Source organism: Hirundo rustica, chromosome 4 (assembly GCF_015227805.2).
Source record: "Hirundo rustica isolate bHirRus1 chromosome 4, bHirRus1.pri.v3, whole genome shotgun sequence".
In the NCBI taxonomy this organism is placed as follows: Eukaryota; Metazoa; Chordata; class Aves; order Passeriformes; family Hirundinidae; genus Hirundo; species Hirundo rustica.
This window is the reverse complement of record NC_053453.1, coordinates 75362499-75388964: the sequence shown is the minus strand read 5'-3', so window position 1 is coordinate 75388964 and position 26466 is coordinate 75362499. Positions and strand designations below refer to the sequence as shown.

Below are 26466 nucleotides of genomic sequence, written 5' to 3'. Positions count from 1 at the left end.
CAGACATATTTTGACAAGAGTTGGGACTTTATTAATATTGTCTCTTATCTAACTAGTTGGTTATAGTAATAAAGATCCATTTCCCAATATGTGACTCTAGCTTTGCAAATTTATAAAAAAAAACTTAATTCCTCTAATTTTAATTTAAAAGTTGAGTGAAATTTCTGATATGGAATTGAATGTGTTGGGCTGACATATTTTCTTTTTCTGCGTTGACTTAGCTGTACTTTCCGTGTTTATTTTATTGCACAGATAGAACCATGTATTGTACAGGCTGAGTTGGTGCCAACATAATATTTCCAATAAGTTGTTTAATCACTGAGCAAGTCTGCTTTCAAACTGGGCAATGTGCCCATTGCCAGTGTGCAGCACTGGGTTAGAATAACTCAACAATTACACTGCTTGTGTTTAAAAAACATCCTGACTCAAATCAGCTGTAACTCTTGGACAGGGTAGTTAAGTATGCCAGTAATTTTTTAACATCATCAGAAAAGGACTTTCCTTTTTTATTGGACTCCAGAGGCCATCAGCACTTTTTCACCCTAATAGTTTGTTTTAGCACCAAGGAAAATCTGCTGTCTTTGCAATTTTCCCAGCCTCAGTTGGTTCACATTGGAAAAAAACAGAGCTCAGACTTGAACCTACGTGTTTTTGGAGGAACTCAAAACACTGACTGGTCATATGCCACGTAATTTGAAGATAAATACATCACAGAGAGATACGTTCTTGATCATACTTTTGTTACGCGTTCTGAAGAAAATATTAAAGAAGGGTTGTTTGTGATCTGTTCTAAAAGTATTTCTGAAATACACAAGAAACATTCTTCCCTGTCTGTGTGGATAACATACCAAATCTGAGGCTGGTGTATCATTCTGTTTTCTAAACAGTAAATTAAAGAGCCATCTCTACTACTTGCATGATGTTTTGGGGAAATCTTGCAACCAAAGAATCTGTCTTTAATTCCAAAATCCAAACTCCAGATATAATTATGGAGAAAAGGGCTGAGGAAGCAAAGCTGGTCTGTTTTGTTTTCATTGGACTAAAAGTTTAGACTTAAGTTCTCTGCGGTCGGGAGGCTGAGATTAAAGGGTCTGTAATTAGATTCAATACTCCATGTGTCTTAATGCCCTGAAAGGCCAAACCCTGTCTGCAGGCAATGGTAGCTGCCAGGATCATCAAAAATAGTCCAGAGATGTAAGTGAAAAGGAAATTAGGCGTGCTTTCTCAAATAGTTTGTCCTTACTTGTTGTGCCTTGTTTGTCTAAAAAGAAAAGATAGGAAATTCCTCAAAATAATCAAGAAAACAAGTAGATCTTGAAGTTGAAAAGAAATTGTTTTACTTCTGGAAACTTTGCTTAATTCTTGTAGGTAATGCTCTGTATTCAAGTCATGTTTCAGTCTTCCTTTTGCTCCTCCTGTTTTCCTCACGTTAGATACAGTGGCTCCCAAAGCAGAACAAGTTATTAGGTGTCTGTGGTTTTATATGTGTATGTGTGTGAACAGAGAAGAGTTTTCTTCCCCAAAGTCACAAGAGGACAGCTGCATCTTTCGATTAATAGTTTATACCAAATGGTAAATAATGCTTTTGTTTCAGAAATTTTCTAGTTCAGGTTAAGAGTAACGAGCAAAATGAAGCCTTCTTTTGGCTGAATGGAGAGGTGAGGGCAATGCTTGGGGATGGGTTTGGTGCTGGTGACCTTGTGCAGAGGCAGTGGTGGCACTCGCTGGTCCCTGGGGCAGTGGTGACACTCGATGGTCCCTGGGGCAGTGGTGACACTCGCTGGTCCCTGGGGCAGTGGTGGCACTCGCTGGTCCCCGGGGCAGTGGTGACACTCGCTGGTCCCTGAGGCAGTGGTGACACTCGCTGGTCCCAGTGGCAGTGGTGACACTCGCTGGTCCCTGGGGCAGTGGTGACACTCGCTGGTCCCTGCGGCAGTGGTGGCACTCGCTGGTCCCTGGGGCAGTGGTGGCACTCGCTGGTCCCTGCGGCAGTGGTGGCACTCGCTGGTCCCTGCGGCAGTGGTGGCACTCGCTGGTCCCTGGGGCACTGGTGACACTCGCTGGTCCCTGGGGCACTGGTGACACTCGCTGGTCCCTGGGGCAGTGGTGACACTCGCTGGTCCCTGGGGCAGTGGTGACACTCGCTGGTCCCTGGGGCAGCGGTGACACTCGCTGGTCCCTGGGGCAGTGGTGGCACTCGCTGGTCCCTGGGGCAGTGGTGACACTCGCTGGTCCCTGGGGCAGTGGTGGCACTGGCTGGTCCATGAGGCAGTGGTGGCACTCGCTGGTCCCTGGGGCAGTGGTGACACTCGCTGGTCCCTGGGGCAGTGGTGGCACTCGCTGGTCCCTGGGGCAGTGGTGACACTCGCTGGTCCCTGGGGCAGTGGTGACACTCGATGGTCCATGAGGCAGTGGTGACACTCGCTGGTCCCTGAGGCAGTGGTGACACTCGCTGGTCCCTGGGGCAGTGGTGACACTCGATGGTCCCTGGGGCAGTGGTGACACTCGCTGGTCCCTGGGGCAGTGGTGACACTCGCTGGTCCCTGGGGCAGTGGTGACACTCGATGGTCCATGAGGCAGTGGTGACACTCGCTGGTCCCTGAGGCAGTGGTGACACTCGCTGGTCCCTGGGGCAGTGGTGACACTCGATGGTCCCTGGGGCAGTGGTGGCACTCGCTGGTCCCTGGGGCAGTGGTGGCACTCGCTGGTCCCTGGGGCAGTGGTGGCACTCGCTGGTCCCTGGGGCAGTGGTGACACTCGCTGGTCCCTGGGGCAGTGGTGACACTCGATGGTCCATGAGGCAGTGGTGACACTCGCTGGTCCCTGGGGCAGTGGTGACACTCGCTGGTCCCTGGGGCAGTGGTGACACTCGATGGTCCCTGGGGCAGTGGTGGCACTCGCTGGTCCCTGGGGCAGTGGTGGCACTCGCTGGTCCCTGGGGCAGTGGTGACACTCGCTGGTCCCTGAGGCAGTGGTGACACTCGATGGTCCGTGAGGCAGTGGTGACACTCGATGGTCCCTGGGGCAGTGGTGACACTCGCTGGTCCCTGGGGCAGTGGTGACACTCGATGGTCCCTGGGGCAGTGGTGGCACTCGCTGGTCCCTGGGGCAGTGGTGGCACTCGCTGGTCCCTGGGGCAGTGGTGACACTCGCTGGTCCCTGAGGCAGTGGTGACACTCGATGGTCCGTGAGGCAGTGGTGACACTCGATGGTCCATGAGGCAGTGGTGGCACTCGCTGGTCCATGAGGCAGTGGTGGCACTCGCTGGTCCCTGGGGCAGTGGTGGCACTCGATGGTGCCTGGGGCAGTGGTGACACTCGCTGGTCCCTGGGGCAGTGGTGGCACTCGATGGTCCATGAGGCAGTGGTGGCACTTGCTGGTCCCTGGGGCAGTGGTGACACTCGCTGGTCCCTGGGGCAGTGGTGACACTCGCTGGTCCATGAGGCAGTGGTGGCACTCGCTGGTCCCTGAGGCAGTGGTGACACTCGCTGGTCCCTGGGGCAGTGGTGACACTCGCTGGTCCCTGAGGCAGTGGTGAGACTCGATGGTCCCTGGGGCAGTGGTGGCACTTGCTGGTCCCTGGGGCAGTGGTGACACTCGCTGGTCCCTGGGGCAGTGGTGACACTCGCTGGTCCCTGGGGCAGTGGTGACACTCGCTGGTCCCTGGGGCACTGGTGACACTCGCTGGTCCCCGGGGCAGTGGTGACACTCGATGGTCCCTGGGGCAGTGGTGACACTCGCTGGTCCCTGGGGCAGTGGTGGCACTCGCTGGTCCCTGGGGCAGTGGTGGCACTCGCTGGTCCCTGGGGCAGTGGTGGCACTCGCTGGTCCCTGGGGCAGTAGTGACACTCGCTGGTCCCTGGGGCAGTGGTGGCACTCGCTGGTCCCTGGGGCAGTGGTGGCACTCGCTGGTCCCTGGGGCAGTGGTGACACTCGCTGGTCCCTGGGGCAGTGGTGGCACTCGCTGGTCCCTCTGTGCCCTGGCCGGGGCTGCCGGGTGCGCCTCTGCACCTCGCTCTGAGTGCTCCTCTCTTTTGCAGGCAAGTGAAGGATCAAAATAAGAAAGTAGCAAATCTGAAGCACAAAGAACAAGTGGAGAAAAAGAAGAGTGCGCAGATGCTGGAGGAGGCCAGGAGACGAGAGGACAACCTTAATGACAGCTCCCAACAGCTTCAGGTAACACGGGTGTTGAATTATTGCAGCTGGGATAATGCCCCAGGCTTACCTGCCTGCTCTCTGCTCTCCCTGCTGATCTGTCTTCATAGCTCTTACCTAACAGCTTTGTTACCCATTGTTTCAAAGGACACAGCTATCCTGCAGCATTTCTGACAAAGCAGCCTCTCTCAGTCGGCTTCATATCTTACTCAGTTTTCATGAGAGGAAAATACACTTTTAACTGTCAGCTTGCTTATGAGGTGAATTGTTGAAATAATTATATCAATTCTGTGTTGATATTGGTGTGACATTTCTTTCTTCTCTGCTTTTCTAACAGCCTTTTTCTTTAGCTGTTTTGTGTGTTTTCCCAGCTGGTTTTACCTTATACTGGTGTCTTTTCTTCAGTAAATGAAAGACAACCAAGTAAGTATTCTTAGGGAAAGCTGGAATTGTTGTGGGATAACGGAAGGACCGTGTTTTCTGTGTGTAGTCATCCTTGTTTAGTCTGCCTCATGAATTCTTGCTGTGCTTCCTGGTCAGCTGGCTTTATTTCTGAAATGATCATGCTGCTGCCCCACAGAGTTATCTGGTTACCTCAAATCTGCCCAGGCACAAGGAAGTCACTGGTCTAAAAGCAAGTCAAGTATTTCTCAGTGTGCTGTGTGTTGAGATTAGCTGCAGGAGGTTTATCAAAGGGTAAGTTTTCAATTGCTGTCATGAAATGATTGAACTACCGGCGTGGAGTACAGCAAAGATACCATGATGCTAACTGCAGAGATCATAGACATTTTGACTGTGTTTTCTTTCATTTACAAAAATAAGTCTCTTTTTGGTGGGTGAAAATAAATATGGAAACTGCATCCCTACCCTGTAGTCTTTCATTTTGTGAATCTTTAAAGAGCAAGCCTTTCTTTGGTGTTTTCCTTTGTTATCCTAGGTGAAATCCTGTTTCTTTTTATCAGCCACATATCTTAGTACATCTGCAGTGAAGACACAGAATACATCCTAAGAGTTCTCTAGTAAAGATGGATTGTCTCCTCATTTCAAACATTCTTTACTTTGTTCTGTGGGATGCTTGGGGGATGTTTTCAGCTGAAACGTTGAAAGAACCGCAGAAACATGTGTCCACGGGGAAGGCTCTCAGATGTACCATTTTGTGGTTTTCTCCATCAACTCCAGTCCAGCACGTACAGGGCGCTGAAATAGTTAAGTTTCAAGTGTATGAAAATGATTTCATAACTGCAGACCTTTATAGGAGGCGGGAATGTGGGATTTCTACATCTGCTAATGAGTTTTGTGGCTGCAATGCTGTGGCAATTCACAAGGCTCTCGATATGTGGCAGCTACGTTCGAAGAACACAATCCTCCTGGTATGAGTGAAATGTCTTTAAAAATTCCTAAATCTACTACAATATTTGGTTAGATTTCTAATCTCCATTTGAGTAAATCTGTATTTCAAGTCTGAAAAGACAGCTGGTGCTTGGCATTTGCCTTGCAATTACATGGATGGTGTACTTATTGAATGACACCATTCCGTGAGGCTATCATCTTTGGTTTTATGTAGCACTTCAGATTTTACAAGGGATGGCTTCCTTTTCTGGCTCTCCCCCCCCAATTATTCTTTCCCTTTACATTTTTCTATCTTCTTCACATACATAATACACTGAAAAAAGCCTGAAATTTGTTTTATCTGAGCTTCTGTTTGCATACTGAAACCACTTTTTAAAAAAAAAAAAACAACACAGTAAATTATGTAAAATGTTTGTACTACATAGCAATGAACAGAGAATGATATTTCAGTTACAGAGAACTTTGTCCTGTTCAATCTGTTTAACACCACTTTCTGGTACACCAAGGGGATGGTGCAGCTTTGGTGATAGCAGTCAGGCAGCTTTTGCTCAGAAAAAAATGGTGGAAAAAATGGTGCTGCTTTATAGCAGAGTTCTTTAAGAATGTATAGCTGCCCTTGCAATTTCTTATCCAATTCTTTACTTATAAAGTGTTTTAAACAGTTGAGAGATCATAGATATAAAAATATGAATAGCATGGAGATCTTTACCTTTTCCCGTTCAGGTTTTCCAGCTAGAGATCTCTGTAGAGCAGTCTATACTTTTTTACACTTTGATTCTGTTGTATTTTATTCTGCACCGATGTCTTTCTATATAATTATATGCAAGTTTTTCTGACATTGAAAGTAGAAATTATGAAATTCAATAAATAATTTAAGATGGAAGTGTGATGTGATAGTCAACACTGAAGTGTGCAAGTTATCGTGGTATTAACGTTTCTTGATTTTCCCTAGTGCTTTTTCTGCTTTTGTGAACATAATTGTCCTGTTTGGGTGGGCTCGATTTTAGAGAGCTTTCCCCATATTCAGCACAAGGCTGAAGGGATTGCTTTCATTCACAGATGAAAAAGGTCTGTATGCTCTAATGAAAATATCAGGCTAAGGTAAAATATGGAGTGTTTAATGACAAGTGACAGGTTCAATAAAAGCTCCTTCCTTTATAGGAGCCCTCTGCTTAGAGCCTCCCTCTCTCAAGGACTGCAACATTTTGGTTTCCTGGAAGTAAAAATTTACCCAGGACCACATTTCAGTTTGTTAGTTGAGGAGACCTGTCTTCTCTCTGGACTCTTGAAGGGCACAGCCTTGTAATCGATTAAAAAAAGTTAAACCTGAGAGGACTGTGGATATTTGACTTTTTTTTTTTATGAAACCATTGTTGGCTTTGGGGTCAGGACACACAAGCACCAATTTCAGATAATTTTGGTCTCGGTGGTTTTGGCTGGAATTAATAATAAGACATTCTGAAATGCTTAAAAATATATGATCTGCATGTTCTTGGGTTGACCGTCTGCAATCCAGTCAAATAAACACGGTCCCAAGCACACAGTGCCCTCCTCTCCTCTCTGTCCCTAACAGGCCTGTGGTTTCTTTCTTCCTGAGTCCAGTAACAAAATGTTCGTTTATTCACAGAGCTCTGATGATGGAAATTTGGTATTTTGGGGAGTGGGGGAAGAATGAAAACCATAATGTCTCAATTCTAGTGAGATGGATAAATGGCTTTCCAAATTTGTCTTTTCCTCCTGGGTTCCCTTATACCACAACTCTCCAGAGATGTGAGAGGTTGATGAGTGTCTGGTCTATAAGCAGGATAAAAAAACCAAACAAACTCTTGGGTTAGAGTAGAAATTTTTGCTTGAAGTGAGTAAAGCTTGGCTATTGTGAAAAATAATTGATATACTGTTTAGTCCTAGAAAGGTAACATTTACTGAAATTTCATTATATTTGAATAGATATTTCAAGCTAGCTTCTGAAAGGAAGTATGCATATTTTCTTGTTCTTTCACTCTAGCATCTTCTGGAGTTTTTCCAGAATTTTCAGAATATCCGTGCTGTGGGTGTGTACTGTTGGATTTGTGTTGCAGCGGGTATCCATCAGTCTCTAATTGCCGCTGCCAAACTGTATCCGGATGATGTGTAAGATATTTTGAGTGCTTTAATGAGCAACTGTAGAAAGCAAGTAAACTTATTAGTTCTTTTCTTTTTTTTCCACACCCAAGTTTAGATAATGTCATGTATATTCCTAATCCATGAATTGTAGATGCAAGTATATGCTGTTTGTTCCTTGTGACAGTGTATTTCTTTTACCAAATTGGAAAAACCTATCCTTCCAGTGGAAAGAGCGCTACTTTTAATCTAAAAAAATATGCAACTTTATGTTCAGTAGTGTTTTTACTGTCATCCAGGCAAAGCTCAATGAAAGTGAGCTCATTAAATGAACCTTCTAAACTCATTAACTATCAGCCACAATGCCCCAAGGCTGCCAAGTGTTTTAGAGGCATTTGGACAATGCCCTCAAGAGCATGCTGTAACTTCGGCCAGCCCTGACTCGGCCAGGAGCTTGGGCTGGGTGGTTGCTGCAGGTCCCTTCCAGCTGAAGTAGTCTTTTATGGTTCACACAGTCAGTGCCAGCGCTCAAAAACCTGAAAATCCAAGTGGAGCCCAGTACATCTGAGCCTAAATTAATGAAGTTTCCTCTTGATATGCTATGATTGGATCTTGAAGGTGGGGTGCAGGAATTTTCATCTCATCTCTTGACAGTAATACTATGCCATAATGAAAATTATGTTATGTTCTCCTTTGGCTATTAGTAAAGCAAGATTACGCTTTCCTAATGAATCTCTGAACTTGCTTTTGGATACTGAGTACAAAATATATGAAGAAGTGGTTAAAGTAAATAATTCTGAGCTTAAAGTTCAAGATCTTCTCGAAAACTTTCTAGGCATCATCAGATTTGAAGCAAATTGGTTATGCTGGTTAAATATGTTAGGTGTTTTCCTGGGATAAGCCACTTTCAGGTGTGGAGTTCCTGGCTAATTTCTCTTCCATATTGACCACTGCCATATCAGATTGCAGCCTTGTCTGCCGGATGAGTGGGGTGTACAGCCCAGAAAACAGCCAGCTGCTCCCTTTCAGCCTGGCAGGAATCTGTTCTGTAAAGCCATCCTGCACGTGAGGGTTTGTTCCAGACACAGTCTGACACGGCAAACACGGATCTGCTCGCTGAGCTCACGTGCACCTCTGGGAATCGCACAGATCAAAATGTTCTTTTTCTCTCTCTCCCTCTCCCAGTCCTTTTTAGACATGCATTACATCATGGAGAGGTTTGGCCTCCTGTCCCAGGACAATTCCCTGTGCTGCCCAGCTCTGGAGGTGTTAGCGTTCCCTGGCCTGAGCGGGTGCCATCAGCACTTACACCAGTGGCTGGGATTCCGCTTAGGGCCACGTTCGGGTCTAGGTCATCCTCGTGCTGTCCTCCAGGACAGAGCTCGTGGCATCAATCACTGGAAGGATACCAATTCACTCTGCAATTCATTTTTAAAGAAATTTTTTAGTACTTTTTGAAAGGATGAGTTTTTCCTGTCAGTTACCAAATAGGATGAAACTTAATATTGTTACATGTTCTCAATAAGTCAGCTCAATGTTGTTCTGAGGTAATGTGTTTTGCTGTCTGCTTCTCAGTGTTACGTGGGACTTTTGTTAGTGAAAATGCAGCAAGTATTAACAAATACAGGCTCTAAAGATCAGTTATACTTCATAAAAATCTAACTGAAATAATTGTATGCAAATTTTTCCTCCTATTTTATTTGGGCAGTGGTAGCCAATAGGTAGTTTTGGGATCAACTTACCTTCCAGCTCTTTCTCTCAGATGTTCTGTGACAGCTGGCTTTCCATTACAAAGCAGGATGTACATATTCGGTAGAGACATCAATATGTATCATGATTCATTAGTGATGTAATATTCCAGTAGGAATTTTCATTTCCATCAGCTTTTACAATATGTACAAAAATTACAACCTTCACAAGCTTTTCATCCTGTGTGTGTTTGGAGGGTTGTGATTTTCAGCACAGTGTGTTGCACTTAGTGTAGATACAGGCACATGTTCAACCCTGGCAGGTGCTTTGAGGAAAGCTAGCTCTTGTTCTGACTGTATCACAGCCCTCTGCCAGGAGAGCTTTTTCTTACCTTTCCTGGATGTCTGGGAGAATGATGACCTTTTATCTACCCATTTCATCACTTAGAGCGAGGCGGGGTTTCTTGAGGGGAGGTGAGGAGGAATTGATTTGAATTGTAGCCCTTTTTTGGGCATTAAAAGCCGTTATTAAGCACCCCTGGATACATCTACTTTTACAGCATATATAATGCATGAATGATGAATAGACAGCCTCACTTCCTTATGTATGTGTGAAATAATATAGTAATTATAGACAAGACTCAGTTACTCTTCATTTGTAATGCTCTCTAACTGAAGAGAGGCTTAGACATTCCCACAGAGTTAGTGCCTTGATCATTTTTATCATTCAGCAACACAGAAACAGGCCTGAAAAGTTCATTGGTCAGTGGAGGAACACAGTGCTAAAATCAGTGCATCATATAAAATAGCACTGTTGTGACATTATATTTTCATGTAAAAGTTGCACTGTCGGATTTCCATCCCGGCAGGACAGTAGTGCACATAAAAATAGAAAGAAAGTGCAGCTTTTTTCTGTCTAAAATAGAGTGTCAGAATAAATACGTGACCTTGTTCTTAATTTGATAGGGCAGTTCTTACAGAGAGAGAATCTGTCATTGTAGATTATTGATGTTTATGACATGAAATCCGTTGTTAAGGCTTTGCCTTCTCTTGTGTCTGAGCAGGAGAGAGGTCTCCACTCACAGCACTTGGTACCACAACATTTGCAGAAGGGAAGCTTGAAGGGCCCTGGCAGTTGAGATGGGGAAGCATTTCCCTGCATTGACACTTAACCATCTGCTCCATCAGTTTGCACTTTGTGGTTTGGTTTAGTTTGCCATACATTTGTTACGTCCGGGTTAGATGAATTCATTGCTTTCGCATCTTTAAAAAAGATGAACCATTTAACTCGGTCTTCTGATGTAAAGTAAAAATGCTCTACGGTTTTGAACAGACAGCTGGAAAAATTTTGTGGAAGTCACTATTTACAACTAGCATTAGGCAGTCTCCCAATTATCCCAGTGTTTCCCTAACTGCAAATTGAGATTTGTAGCGAGAGAAAGCCATTATATGGCCGGAGAGTTTTTAATGGAGGAAAGAAGACTCCCTGCATCCTAACATTTTTCTGTGATCCATCAGGAGTATTATTCCCCAGACACACTTTCACCCAGTCTTTTCTGCAGAAACATGATGTGTCAGTGGAAGATGAAACCTGCTATTTGTGCTCTTGCCTGTTTGGCAGAGGGAAGGGTTGGTACCCTTCATGACGTGCCAGAAACCGAGTACAGCGAGGGCTGCAGCTGAGTGCGTGCCAGCAGCCTCAACCACTGGATGTTTTTTGCATGGGCTTTTTTCCCCCAGATTAGTATCTGAGTTCAGTCTGCTTTCCTAAAAGCTGTCAGAGAGATTAATGTAGCTGTTGACAACATGGTGTGGTTCCTGTGAGGAGGTCTCTCCTGGGAGTAGAAAACATTGAGGGCCAGATTTAAGCAAAACAATAGGAGCACATTGAAGGGGAAGAACAGCTCTCTTTTCATTTTGGTGTCTTATTTCATGAGCCTGAGAAATGGTAATAAATTTACATTTTTTCCTTCTTGATTTTTTTTCTGTCTCTCTCATAAGTTTTTTTTTGGGTTTTTTTTTTTACTTGCTGTGTTGAAAGTGGTTTCTAACTCATCTCTCCCCAAGAATAAAAATGCCCAATTGCCATGGCTCATTTCATGGTCTCATTGTTTAATAAAATTGCGATTTTATTTTATTCTCCTTTTGCACAATAGAAAAAGAAAGGGAGATGGGGTGATGATGGGGACCTCAGAATTCAGAACTTACTTTTAAAAAATCATGGACATGGAATTTTTTTTTTTTTTTTTGTTCTATACTGTGGCAACAAATACTCAAGCATTTCCTTAAAAATATTTCCTCTAATTCATTTCAAATAGTAGTAAACCTAATTAATTTCATTCTACATCAGTATTATCCTTTAATCTTGCTTCCTACACTGCCCAAATTAGTGTCACCCTTAAACTATATTTTTTTCTATATAGAAATCAGTCTATTCAGTCTTTAATTAGCACTTTTCCTATTAAATTTTTCTCTTTGTCTAAAATTTTCACATTCTTAGGAGGTATCAGAACAATTACTCTTATTGTGATTTGCAAATATTACCTGGAATTGAGATTTAGGCTGCAAATTGTGTTCAGAACTGACAGAAGGTTGTAACATGCTAAAAATCAGCACCAGGCCTCTCATCTCCTGAGTTTGGTTTGATGTGCACTCAGGACTCAATGCAGGCATGGGAAAAAAAATCAGTAATATATATATATATTAATATATAAAATATATATATTAACTATATATCACCTTAACTTAGTGATACTAAGGTGTCATTTGGTCTGTTACTGAGGATTAAAGGAGGATGATATTAACATTCTAGAAGATGTCTATAGTCAGTTAAAATCCATCAGCAAGTTCACTTAAAACATTATGTTGCTTTTGTTGCTTGCATTTGAATTCTTCCTGAAGTTTGGTGTTATCGGGGTCAGATGATTTTCCAAAGCAGGGCATGAAAAGCAAGGAAATAAAAGCTGAAAGAACATGGTGTCCCAACAAGATGTAATATTTTCTATAAATGAGACTAAATTTTTGTGCAATTCCAAATTATATTTATTGATTTATTGAGGCTATTTCAATGAAAGATAACCTATGTAGCTGCACAGGTATCTCATGACTGGAACCCGTGGATAAAAGAGCAGGTGAAATTCAGCATATTTATTTATATATGTATGGAGCAACAACCTTAAATATATGTGCACAATGATGGGTTCTGATTAGCTCTATGACCACAGGAGAGCAGTCTCAGGATCAGAATAAACAGTTTTATGGAAATGCTGTTGGTTAGGAGGAGTATTAAGAAGCCATTTGAGAAGTGGCAAACAGCAAAGCAGAAAATGCTGCTGTGAATAACCTGCAGTGGTGCTGACCACCCAGCACAGAAAACAAAGGAGGGAAAGAGGAAACAGAGGGACAGGCTTCTGTTCAAACAGCTATTAAATAAAATTAAACACTTAAACATGGAGCAGAATGAGTGAAGACAGGAGTACTTCTTCCTGCTTCGCAGACTGAGATAGTAGAGGGTCATTTTGGAATATTTGGGGCTAAAGGGAAACAAACAATAAGTGTTTTTCACATTCCTCTGAGCTAGTTCAGGCTCTTATAGAAACTGGAATTTTCATACAAAGAAGTGAGAATCTCTCAGAATGTGAAGTGTTTCCATATTCTCATTCTTTTGGGTTTTCAGCCAGTTAATTTTAATGGTGATTTTTATGGATGTTATATACTAAGCTGCCTGTTTAAAGCTACTGTCAGTGTAACACTGCAAATACACAAATGAGAAGCTTTTATTTTCAACCACCTTATTTCAGTATTTTTAAGCTCACTTTCCTGCTCATGGTACTATTTAATTGTCAAAATTCTACATATTCTGTACCGTATTCTATTCTCGTTGTCTTCAAATGTATCCTTATTCTCTGGATACAGTGGGACAGCAGATCAGGCATTTACTAGTGAAGATGTTGAGAACAGCTTTTAATATTTTAAGCCAAGCATTTCCCTGAATGAATATGTCTATTTCTGGTTCTTAGCTGAATCCATGTTGTACCAAGGCAGATCTTCTCGTTGAAATTACCTTCACTTGATGCATCAGACTTTCAGGGGGACTGTGGGTGCACTGGGGTGTTCCTGGATGGTGTGAAAATACAGGGATAATTTATTTCTGATGGGAAATTGTTTTACTGATTTTACTGGTTTGAAGATGGGGAGAAAGGAGAATGTCTTCATGGAGTGAAATTAAGAAAGGGATTTTTTTTTTTTCTTTAGCTTGGTGGTTAGCAATAGGATCTTGATAGATGGCTGCTTTAAAGGAAGCAGTTCATAGCATAAATAGAAAAGCTGCTCTACCGTGGTTCACATCAAGAAAGATCATCAGAGGCTAAAATGAAACACCAGAGGTGATTGCAGGAATTCCCTTCAAAATTGAGGGAGTGGAAGAGATTCAGTGGGATCAGCTGCTCAGTAAGCATTTCCTCAGTGATTTTTATCAGTAGCAATTTTTGTGCTATATTCACCTATGAAAAAGAGGGAAAACAAGAGAAGTGTTCTTTTAAAGCTGTCCATGCGTGGTGCTCTGAGGGTCTGTCTGCTGAAGGGTTGAAAATGAGCAAAGCGAGGCAGGTCTGGTGACTTGTGATACATGAGTACAGTGATGATGACAGGAGTGATATTTACAAAGAGAGTTCAGGCAAATAAGGCTGTGTCAAGGGAATAACACAAGGGTTTGAGCTTCGTGTTAATGGTGCAGTTAGTTAGAACTGCTGCTGGATTCTGCTGTAATCCCCTATCAATTTAGGAGCCTCGAGTCATTGTATTGATTTATGAGAGAAGAACAAATCTTACAGTAGCATTTCTCCCATTAGCCTCTCCAAAAAACAGCACACATCCCCCCAAAAAGAAAGACAAACCAAATTAACAAAAAAAACCCCAAAACCACAAAGCCCCATAACAATTAGAGATATCTATTGCTTTTGCTCACTTCAGATCATTTTCACAGCTGTATTGTCAGCTTTGGGTCCCATTTCCGTAGTCCGTGCAGTGACCTGCTGTGCTTTGATAGAAACGTCGTCCCTCCAGGTTTTATAAACTCCAAATGTGGTAATTTGCAACAGCCGGAGCAGAATGTTAAAGCTGCTGGCACCCCGTGCAGCTGCTAAATGGCAAACCTGGCTGTTAGTGTTGGCAAGGTGCTTGGCTCTGGCTGGGCTTCGCTAATGAAAAGGGCCTGCAGAAGCCCCAGGCTGAGAAGTGGTGCCTGTGCTGGGAGCCCCAAGCTCACAGGCACAGGAGGCGAGTGTCAGAGCTGGCAGCTGGCAGGAGGGGACATGGCCCGCTTCCCGCAGGAGCCACCGCCGCTGCCTCGCCTTTCTGGCCCAAAGAGTGTCCAGAGCTGTCCTCCTCCTTCTTCCTGTCCTCCTTCAGCTAGCGCTGATCAGGATCCTTTCTTCCCATCATCACGGGCTCTGGGTTTCCCTTTGCTCCTGATGTTGAACAGGAGTGCTGCCTGTTCTGGAAATGCGTTTTGAAAGGAATGCACCTGGGCGCTGAGACGTAAAATGTCTTGGAAGGAAAAAGTGAATGGCTGGAGTTTTTTACACATTCTTGTATACAGTTTAGCAATTGTCAGGCAACAATAGCAATATACGTGAGTTTAAATAAGGCTTTTTTGTGTATCTAAAAAAAAAAAAAAACATGAGAAAGATTAAGCCTTTCTTTTCGTTAAGTTTTCACTAGGATTTTTTTTCCCCCCTCCCGTTTCACTTCCCTTTCATTTAAATTAGATCCATTGATAATAATTTGTATCTCTCTGGTTATTGTCTGTTGCACTCTATCACCAGAGTTGATACATTTCTTTTCCAGCTTTCATGTGTTTTGGGTGGGTCTTATCCCATGTAAATGTATTTTTGTGTGCATCCTTCCCATGTACAGAAGAGCACATAATTTTGTTGGCAGCATCATTCATAGTCGTGCATCACTCTTGAGTATTTTCAAGGGACAATGTAGTTGAAACATCACTCCATTTCCTATCTTTTATTTAAAAAGAAAATGTCACTGGCCATTTCTCATAAAGTGTTGGCTTCCATACAATTTGTTTTGTTTTTTTTAAAACCGTGCTAATTTTAATGGGCTGGTTATGTTAACACTATCATGCCTAGAAATAATATTTATCCATTTTTTCTTTTTACTGTAAGTATATTTTTGTTCTTTCTGAACTGATGAAACACAAGTGCATGCAAACTCTGGATGTACACATATTCTCTTTTCCCCGTTATTCTCAGACAAATGTACTTGTCACCTTCTGCTGTTCTTCATGTTTTCAATACAGCATCTGCAGTGCTGTGGCCAGCATTTCCCTCTCAACTCCTACTGGAATTAAATTCTTCTACTCCAGTCTTTCTCCTTCTGTCTCCTGAAGTTATTTTTCTGTATTTATGTAACGTGTCAGGCTTGAATTCTGATCCATGTGTCTTATTTGGCGGATACAACCCTCCAGATGCTGCCATGTGTTGTTCTAATGACATAACCGTGGTGTATCTCAGGTCTGATCTTCACAGATGAGGAAATGTTTATCAAGGAGCTCCTGCCTGGCAGTTTGTGCCTTGTAGCTCTCAGACTGCTCCTTTCATTCAGCAGCTCCTGATAATTACGTCTGCTGTTGCTGTGCAAACAAAAAACCTTCTTTGTCTCACCCTGTGTGAAACAGGGACTGCCTCTAAACCTAATTCTTGGATATACTCAGCTGCTGCCCAAGAGCCAGAGATTTCCCCACCCCAGGTAACCCCCAGTACATGAGGTCTTCAGTTGTACCAGTTGAGAGCACCAGGAGAGCTGTGTGCAGCCAGCCCTAGCATCAGAGGTTATTGTAACCCCAGTGCTTGTTCCTGCCCAGCAGTATTTATAGCAGCAGCTTTACGTGCTCGTTTGCCTCTCTGTTACTTCATTTGCTGCAGAGTCCTTAGTGTTGGATCTCTGTTTATTTGGGGTTTATTCTACCTCTTGGTACCCAGCTATACACTACCCTGAAGGTATTTCCTTCTTCAGGAGTTTATAAACTCTGCTTTCATTCCACTTTTCAAGCAAATATGTTTTTGGTGGTTTGAGGTTATTTTAATACTGCGACTTTCTTCAGGAAATGGTAAGGAATTAAACAGTTTTTTTGTGGGTGTCTGTTGCTTTGGATGAGTTGCAGAAGGAGCCCAGGCTCTCTTTTGGAGCTAGATTCTGTCGTAACTGCTGCTGGGTTTTGTGCCATGGGGTTCTGGCCTTCAGCATTTACCTGATGTACATTCTTGAAAACCCCAAAAGTCAAAATATTGTCTCATCAGAGGAAGAGGTGTTTCCCTGTTGGAGTGACAGTTTTGTGTGCTTTTCTTGTTCAGAGACTTGAAGGAGTTGATCAGTGGAATGAGGGAGGCACCATGCTCACCTGAGCTTTAAGGCCCTATGATTGCTTGCTCCTGAAATCAAATGAAACTGGAGTAGCTCCTTTTGGTGGCACCACATTGCATATTCCCTTAGTGCTTCAGGACCTTCTTAGGAAAACATGCAGGTTTTTACAGATATTTTCAGAGAAAAGCAGACATTGTTCAACTAACTGATTTATTTTCACCAACTGTCCTCTTCTGAAGAGTCGGCGTTTGGCACAGCATCTTTCCTTCTGAGTTCAGTAGTTCAACCAAGACTGTAGAAAGCCACCTTCAATAATTTTGTGTCTTTTGGCATATTTTGGTAGATTCCTGAGATTGCAAACCTCTGTAATGGGGTGATTATAAGTAGAACCAATTTTTCTTCTTCATATTTGATTCTGGTTATGGCCAAAAAGAGGAAGCAAGGGAAATTTATGGAAGATTTTGAAAAGTCTTTGAAGAAGATTTCAATTTTTCATATTAATTAACCAGCATGCACTTTAGAGTTACAGTTAATCAGGCCCTCATATTTTTAACTGGGAAAAAATCTTAATGTTTGTGGATGGACTGTCTCCAAATGTTGTTGAAGAATTTGTTGTCTCAAGAACTGAATGACTGTACCATGAGGAAGCTTTAAGTAGTACTTGAGGCAGCTGACAGTGCTGAGTTCCCAGGTTCCAGTGGAAGGTCAGTTTACAAAGGAGGGTTTTTTCTTTCTAGGGAGAGTTTAATTCCATCTAGAATGGACTGAGGTCATGAAGTTCTGTGTCTAGGTCATGGCTTCTTGAGGAAATACACGATAAGCAAAAGCAGTAGTTCACAGGAATAAGGACTTGTGATGATGTCATGTTTAAGAAGTAATTGATTCCTAGTGCAAAACCCTTCCAGTATTGCATTCTTCCCATCTGGTCTATGAAAGTGCACAGGTAAAATGTGCATCATTTACAGGGTTATATGATAAAATTCTTTCTCTACCTGGGTGATTCTCTAGTCCTAGAAATACTTTCAGCAGTTAAAAGAATCATTTCATTGCCTTCTCAAACTGTTAACTAATCTTTCCCAAGAGCTGACTAGAGAAATCCACCTTAATTCCAAGAGTGAAATTAGGCCATAAAGATCTTTGTGAGTGCAGTTCGAGACCACGGTTGTGAAGTGTGCCAGGATCCCTCAGATTTAATTGGACCTAAACGCCTCGGTGAAAGCAAGGTGTATCCTATTTCATGCACTTCCATAAAACTTCATGGCAGATTACACATCACGTGAATGCAGGAGAGGTTAAATTGATCCATCATTTTAACATGCGCTGCTTGGCCATCCCACCACTTCCTTCCTGAAGCGAAAGGAAAAGCCCAGGAATGTGTGTCAGTCACACCTCCTTTTCCTTCCAGGCTTTCAGACAGGCACGCCTGGAATTCGTTTTGCATGTGAATCAGCAACTGGATCACAGCACAGGTAGCAAAAGTTTTTATTGTGCCTGAACTCTTGGCACTCCCACAGTGTGCAATGGGTTTTTCATTTTCTGTGTGCTGCCACCAGTGAGCATAAAGGCAGAGCTGTCTCCTCCATCCCAGCCTAGTTCCATCTCTGCTGTGCAATCTCATGCACAGGGGGATGCAGGTGGGTAATACACCTTGAAGAATGCAGTTACTGTACAGGTAAGTAAGAATTTTTTCTTTCTGAGCAGTCATCTGTGTAAGATTCCTGAAAAGAGGCTGTCACTGTTTATCATTCTGATATTTTATCAAAACACAGGAAGATTTGCCATTGGTCTGATGCTCAAAGGTATGATTGCTTCACAGGAACAGTCACTTTAGGGAAAATGGTATAAATGTAGTTAAAATTGATGGAAGATTTTTTTCCAGAGTTTAATTCTTATCACGATAGAGGTAGAATACTTCGTGTCATTAAATGGAGGAAAGCAGCAGCAGCACAGGTCATCATGAGCCTGTCACATTTTAGAGTTCAAAGCTGAACAGTCGGAAAAACATTGCTGGTGTGTCAAAAAGTTCACTTAAGTTTTATCTACTAATATGAGACAGCAGCTTCTATTTAAAAAAGAAGTCATTCAAATACTAATCAGTCCCGAATCAATGAGCTAGAAACAAAATAATTTTTAAGAGTGTTTTGAGACCATGCTGCACTAATGGAGGTGCTACCTGCCTAAGCCACAACTTGCTGCTCCTGCCAGTCGTTTGTGTGGATTTGTCAGGTGCTCACACACGTCATGACCCCGTTAGAAGAGTAAAATTGCACATCTTTTATCTGGGTTTGACTGAGACAGAAAGGAAGAACTTCTACTCAGTCTTCCCTTACTGAGTGGGTTATTAGTATTAACGTTCACCATTTCTAGGCAATTCATTCTAAGTCAGCCTGAATTTTTAACTTGTAACCCTCTACCATAGATGTAAAAGTTTATGTGTTATTTTAGGAAGAGTAATTGTATATTAATATAGATTTTTCAAATGCAGGTAATGTGGCATTGTGGTTTTGGTATCAGCAGTTGTTCTTCCTCCTGTCCCTCAGGAGATCACCTGTCTCAGTAGAGCACTGTGCAGTATCATGTTTAATGCACTCATGAATTCTCCTCTGTAATGTTTGCCTGGAATGAAGAGTGGATATACTGATGTATTGGAATGTTTTATTTTGCATTCTCATTTTAAAGGAGTTTCCATTTGAAATGGTGCTGTTCAAATGTACAATTCCCACTTCTGTTAATTGATACAGAGAACTAAACATTCACTTGGCTGTCCATGAATGATGTATCAAGGAGTAAAGTTCATAATTACTCTGTAATGCAGATAGTCACATAAATGTTTCCTTTATCTGAAATGGTCAGTATTCCTTGCAGAGCTTTTTGTAACCTTGTTATTCATCTTATTGATGAGATTTCATTTATGCTTATGATAACCATAAAGTAGTTTTGGAAGATGTTATCAGTGTTCCTAAAAGATTCTGAAAATGTGAAAACATGTTAAGCAACTCCTGTGTTTGCAATGTAGATCTCTCCATTTGTTTCTTTTGAAAACAGCAATTACTTGCCCTGTGAATCCACCTTGGAATGTAACCATCAGCAGAAAGCTGCTCTGCTTGCAAAGCCCAACATCTCCTGCTGCCTGTGCCTGAGCACCAGCCTTGCTCTCTACCAGGGCACGGTGCCAGATGTCCTGCACTAGTCTGATCCAAAGCTTTGCATCTCTGCTTGAGCACTCCCATTGAAAGGGGCACTTTTGAGACTCTCAGAAATGGGTTTCATACAGCTCTCTTTGGGGATTTGGTCCTAGAAAGAATCAAGGAATAAGTGAGGTTCATCTGTTAAACTCCAATTACTATTTTTTTCATTATGAAGGTTGCAAGGACAATGTTTTTCCAAGTCAGTCTTCTTTGTCCTTATTCTTTACATGGTACAAAACTCTTGCAGTGTAAGTGGAAAATTACAATCCTAAATACAAAAGGACAGAAGCCAAAGGGTTACATCTGACAAAGGGCAAAATGCCAGCTAATAAAAGCATTTTTGATCCTTCCACTTCTACTGAGATGGCTAAAAAGCCCTGTATTAACTTCAGTGTGCATTAATATCTCATCAGAACCCTGTGATCTAAACCAATCTGCAAGACAAGAAATGCAGCAATCTTCCATCAAGCTGCTCCCTTGTGGTGGATTTGTTAAGCAGCCACGGTCCAGGGCATTCATGTCTGCACAGCTTGCTTTGCAGCCTTCTGTGAAGCTGCTTCTGCAGAAGCAGGAGAGACACGTTTATTTTCCTTGCAAGACTAAAGTTAGGAAACTTTACAAATAACAATTATTTTGTGTGTATATATATATATATATTGAAGTTATGCTGCTTGTAGAAACCAATAAAACATGCTTTCAAAGGAGCAGTAAGTTTTCTTCAGTGGTCTGACCATATGAGGCACATCTGAACTCACAGTTGGAAGATGCTCTTAATCAAAGAATAAGTTTTTAGGGAGTCTTGATACTTGAATGTCTGAGATTCAGAGAGCCCACAAGAATCCTTCATATTTCCTAGAGAGCCTTGGGTGTAAAACTTCCTTTAAGGCTTAATCTGAACAGTGGAAAACTCTGTTGGGTCAATGTTTGCTTTTCTCCCTGTTAACCTGGAAATGGTGAATTCCAAAGTGCAGTGCTCTGTTTCCCTTCTCACCACGCCTGCTGCTGACTGTGTGAGCAAATGGGCAATTCTGACCGCCTGCTACCTTCCTGCCACTTCTGCCTTCTCTGCTTCTTCACAGCTGCTTACTAATCCTGATTTTCCAACAGTCCTTGCTCCTCTGTGCTGTGTAATCTGACAGGACTGTGGCAGAGCCACACCAGGCGAGCGCTCTTGCTCTGAGGTCCTGCTTCTCTGGCTTTCTCCTTCTCTTTACTGCAATCTTCCTCTTACTCCTGCATCCCTTCATCATTCCTCCCTTTGTGTGAAGGTTATTTGCCTGCAGCTGTGCCTTGGGAGGGAGAAACACGTTCTGGTTGGCTTAAAGCTTGGTTGGTTTAAAGGCTGTACTTCCAAACAAGTCATCTTCACCTCGTGTCCCGTCATTTTCCAGGACAATCTGCGTAAAAAGGATGATCGGATTGAAGAATTGGAGGAGGCACTCAGAGAAAGTGTTCAGATAACTGCAGAGCGGGAAATGGTGCTAGCACAAGAGGAGTCAGCCAGGATCAATGCTGAGAAACAGGTCTGCAATCTTGTAAAGTCCCTGGTAGCCCTCCTAGGACAGTAAAGTACTAATTTCCCTGCTTTCCCACATGAAACAGAGCTGGCTTTATCCTTGATCATCCTGTATGTGTGTCCCACTGTTAGGTAACAGAACTCAAAAGCTGCAAAGCCTTCACAGTAACTTGTATCTCATAGGTAAGGTTTTCTTGAAATTAAAATCAAACTATGAGGTATCCCGAGCTTTTGAAGTACTGGTTTAAGTAGCAGCTCTTCTGCTCTGTCTTGCCTGTCAAAGCTGCCTTCCTGTGTCTAAGGTATACTTAGATTTACTGTCTTGTTTGTTGAATGTATTTGAAAGACATTGGTTTTTATTAGCCTGGTTGTGTTTATGGACCACAAGCTCTTTGCACTTGCAAAACAAGCGGTTAAAAAGAGATCCCCTGGCTTGAGCCAGGCATGCACACAGAAAATACACACTTATACTGAAGCCACGAGTAGAAACCTTCATGCATTAACTGATTTTGTGCCACTGATAACCCTGAAGAGTCATGGACATGCCTGATTTTAGCTCAGGTAAGTAATCATCAAGAAAGCATACCCTAAGTTAGGGATAAATCCATGAGATTTTGATAAAGCTTGTGAAGCAGTAGCTGAAACCAGCACTTTTACTTTCGTGAGCCTCTTCAATGTTTTTCACTGTGCTTTAGGACAGTAGTTAGCCAAGAGGAGCATTTGGTTAGTTCATTTCAATGGAGGGATCTCCTTGTCTTTCTTATTTACTTAACAACACTTCTGACCAAGCACACTTTAAAACATTTTAAGAGGTTCTTCTATCACAGGCTTTAATGAAAAAGAAGTAAAAATCTGAGTTTTCCTGAAGGTAGCAATTGTCTCTCTATGAGCTAGAGTCAAGCTCAGCTGTTTGCTGATAGATATGTTGAGGATAATTCTGTTTCCTGTGTTTAGGGTACTAGACAGTGTGATGGGACCCTCTTAGTATGTCCTGTGGAAGTTCTTTGTAGAATTTTGAAAGACAAACACGGCTAATATTAGAGTTTTAAAATGCAAGACTCCATGTTCCATATACTAGCAGTGGCAAATCCATTGACTTCCAAAAACCACGTAATAGGTTCTGAATATTCTTAGAACAAGTGTGAGTGATGTGTGTGATTTTTAAAATGTTGATGTTGTTCAAACTGACTGTAATTTGCTTTTAATTGCATGCTTTTTCTTTCCTCTCTTGTTTATCTTGTTTTCTGCCATTCTGCCACTTCACTGCCTGTCTGAAGCTTTTTAATGAATCAGTGCATGAGGTCAACCATTTTGGCTTTAGGTGGTTCAAGGTATGAGGACATCTCCTTTGTGTGTGCCTCTGCCCCAGTATTTAGTGTTGTCACCGTGGCCTTGTCTTGTGCAATCCCACCCTCCGTCATCTCATGGTGTGTGGTGTTGTGTTATTTTATAGGCTTCAGATTGGAATTGCAGTGTCCACGAAGCCACCCTGGATTTCATGGGTGTCATGTATCCCTGACAGATTCAAATCTTGCTCTCTTTAGTGCAGTGTCTGAAAATACCCTGTCAGTGTGTGCCAGCTGTGACAGTGGGTAACTGTGTCAATGCACAGCCTGTGTATACAGGACATCTCCTGCTGATGAAGCTTTCTGTTTATTTCAGGATTTTAGACCTGCTCTTTCTTTCATCTTTCCCAAAAATAGAACCGGGCACTTCCTGCAGGGAGCAGTGCCCTGACAGAATTGGGCATGGTTTTATTATCCCTGCTGATGTGTACAGCAGAAACCCTGCCATACACAAAGCAGCTGAGGCTGTCTTGCATAGATGGGAAGGTTTGGAAGTTCTTCAAGCCTTTCTCTCCAGTAACAGTCACCTGGTTGTGCTGGTGCACCTGCTGAATCCTCTGTGTAAATCCTGTTGTGAATTCCTCCCAGCTGTGGGGTTCTGTGGAGCTGTGCCTGGCCCCCCAGTTCAGCCCTCCGTGTGCAAGGTCAGAAGTGCACGCAGACTTCTCTGTAAGTGCTCCCACAGGGCTGCAGGGAGGATTTTGCAGGTAAACACTCCTATCACAAAGGGGGGGGTTTATTAGAGATGGTAAATGTAGATTCAGTCACTATTTCTGCATTAACCAAATCTGAGTTTATTTTAGAGAAGCTATCATTATGTTCCTCAGGGATGGGGAGAAGGATAATTCCATAGAAGTTTTTCCCTGCTCAGAAATACAGCAGTAGTTTTGTTCCCTCAGCAAAGCTGTTGGAGGTTTGCTTTGACAAGAGGCTCTGTCCTGTTGACAAAGCCTCTCAGTGTCCTGGTGCCTGTTCCATCCCTGCTCCTGCAGCAGGAGGCAGGAGGTTGTCCTTGGTGTGAATGGAATCCTAACCAGCACCATTCTCAGGACAATGCTGGGAACGCGCTCTGATCCTCAGGAAAGAGGGAGACCCTTCTTGGGAAATAAAGTGAAACTCGGGTTCTGTGACCAGTGTTGGTCAATAATTAGTGGCAGGTTCTTGTCTCAGGGAGCACAGTAGTAGGATTACTGGAGTTTTTAGCCTTCCTTTTTGGGCACAGTTCACAACGGTTCTCTGACCTGAGATGCTTCGTGCTCTCCTTTTCCTCGCTCACTTCCATCCCCATGCTGGAGTGCACATCCCTGCTGTTAGCACAGCCAAGGTCCTTCTGGGGCTGGGCTGGGAAATGGAGCAGTGACCTAATGCATGGGAACAACTCTTCATTTTTGAAGGGATTTTTTTGTGTGAAGCACTCCGCTGCCCTGGTTCATGAATCCCCATGCAGAATTTGGGGACATCTGTGGGAGCAGGACTGAGCAGTGAAGGCAGGAGTTGCTTAGTATTATTACTGAAGATAACTTTTACCAGAAACTTCTTGCAGCCTTTACAGTGGGCTTCTGTTTCTTTGAGTGAGAAGATGCACTGCCTGACCACGAGGCACGTTTCTCTAGCTTACTTTATTTCCTTCAAATTGGAAAAGCAGAAGATTTTAGGTGTTTAAATAGCATTCCTGCTGATAGTAGCGCAGTCCTCTCATGAATGTCAGCTCCTGCTTAAATGTACTCTCTGTACAGTATCAGCTAACATTTAACTCCTTACCCTAAAATGTAATGGCAAAGAAACACATCAAATAATGGCCAGCACCTCGTCATTCCTTCCTTCCTTAAGTAGTGACTTAAACTGAAATTTTTACGTTGTCAGTCTCATCTTGACACCTTCCATCATCTTTTTTTGAAGTTATGGTTCTCAGTAGGACATTTTAAATGAGGTTAAGTATGTTGATCTATAAATAGTTGTATCTGCGTTCATACACTGTGTCTTTTTATCCTACACTGGGCAGATTGTTCTGCTTTCCTTTTTTAAGGAAAAAACAGAAGACTGAATATTGTAAAGGTAATGTATTGCTTAAATGTATTTTCTTACGCTCATTCTTTTCTCCCACTGTCTGTATGAAATATTTCAGCAGGATTTAATTTCATTTCAGGTACACATTGCATGTAAAATACGTTGATAACAAGACTCCTGAAATTCTCTATCACATGCTTACTTCAAAATTGGTATCTGTTTGTTAAGGAAAAATAAAGATGAAATAGGGTAATAACTCAACCAAAACGTCCTTAACAGTTCTCTTACTGTAAATAAAAGGTCTGCAAGGGTTTGAGTGTAGAGAGGAGCCTCCAAGAGCCTTTTCTGTCTTACCTGTAGTTACTGTACAGAAATTCTAGTTTTGAATGCTCTCTGTCATTTGCACTCCAATGAGACCATTCTGGTTTTCACTTTCCAGCAAAGGCTATCTAGACTACAATTCATTGTAAGAACAGAACAGAAACTACATTTCCAACAGATTTATCATATATTGGACACTGTCCTATCAAATACCTTCTAAAAAGGCAAAACAAATTAAAGCACATCTTTTTTGCTGGGCATTCTGTTACTGAAATAGAGCTGAACTATTTTCTCACATATGTTGAGAAATAATTAGAATTATTTCACAGCACAAATTCTGACACACTAAGTTACTTCTTCCAGGTCCCTGGAAATGAAAAGTAAAAAGTGGAATTTCTCAGGAACCACTCACCTCTAACTGTTTTCTGAGCACCACAGAAATGTCAGAGTTCTGACTGCTCTGTAATACAAGCTGGACAGTTTGTTTTTAATGAATGTTTTTTTTCTCTTCTCATCTCCTAATAAGGAGTTTGATAAACTAAGAGATGGGAGATCAAGGCAGTAATCCAAGGTATGGCTTGGGGGAGAAGGTGCTGGAGGCTTTTTCTATGGTTTTTCTAGAGAGTTTACGTTTCTTTGGCTGAACTTCTCTTGAATATCTTCTGAAAAGTTCTTTTCTGTAAAAGTCTGCCAAAATCATTTTGGCTTTTGAGTGTGTGTATATATGTACATGTGCAAAGTCATTTGAGTACTTAGTTCACACAAAATCCTGTGCTAAAAAATTATACTTTGTATTTTATATTTTAATTTGTTTTACTGATAAAAATGTTTAAGAGCTTTTTAAGTCAGTGTCAGCCCAAAGTATAATCTTAGCATTGTTTTCCAAGAGATTTACTTTATTCCTCTGTCTGATTGTTCTGCTTTGGTTAGAGAAAGCATTTTGGGTGACTGAAGTTCACTGTGCCCCGTGTCCCTGTCACTGAAAGTGTTTGCAGTCATTTTTAGGAGCGCTGTGTCTCCCTGATGTTTCTTCTTTTCCCCAGATGTTGAAATGGATTACAAAACCTTTTCCTTTAAAAATGCCCAGATTTGTCCTGAGTCACACTCCCTGCAAGGGAGAGGTGATTTGGGGTGTAATTCCCTCTGCATTCAGTACTGCATCTTTTAAGAGGTCTAAACTGTCTGCCATAGTGACGTATCCTAGTTAACCTGGAAGTGTCTGAAATGCAGCAAGGTGCAGATCAGCAGGGTCTGCAGAAAGCTGGCAGAGCACTGCTGAAGGCCTGGGGCAGTTAGTCCCACTTCTACCTTAGCAGCAGGAGATGTAGCCTATAAAGGGACAGTTTATTTCAGAGCTGTGGCTGGGGTGTCACGAATTAACCACAGATGTAGGGGGTGTTGTTAGGATGTGATAAATG

The 26466-nt window shown here is 42.5% G+C and overlaps 1 protein-coding gene across 9 annotated transcripts in view; it reads left to right on the top strand.

Annotated features, from left to right (window-relative positions):
* Window positions 1-26466, top strand: part of ERC1 (ELKS/RAB6-interacting/CAST family member 1) — a 266110-nt gene that overhangs the window by 137539 nt on the left and 102105 nt on the right. For 7 of the 9 annotated variants that reach the window (XM_040061380.1, XM_058420189.1, XM_040061377.1 and 4 more), the window contains 2 exons: window positions 4041-4176; window positions 21250-21381. In XM_040061380.1, the coding sequence (XP_039917314.1) occupies window positions 4041-4176; window positions 21250-21381 (268 nt within the window). The remainder of the gene's footprint in view (window positions 1-4040; window positions 4177-21249; window positions 21382-26466) is intronic. The other 2 variants (XM_058420193.1, XM_058420190.1) reach the window with 1 other exon arrangement.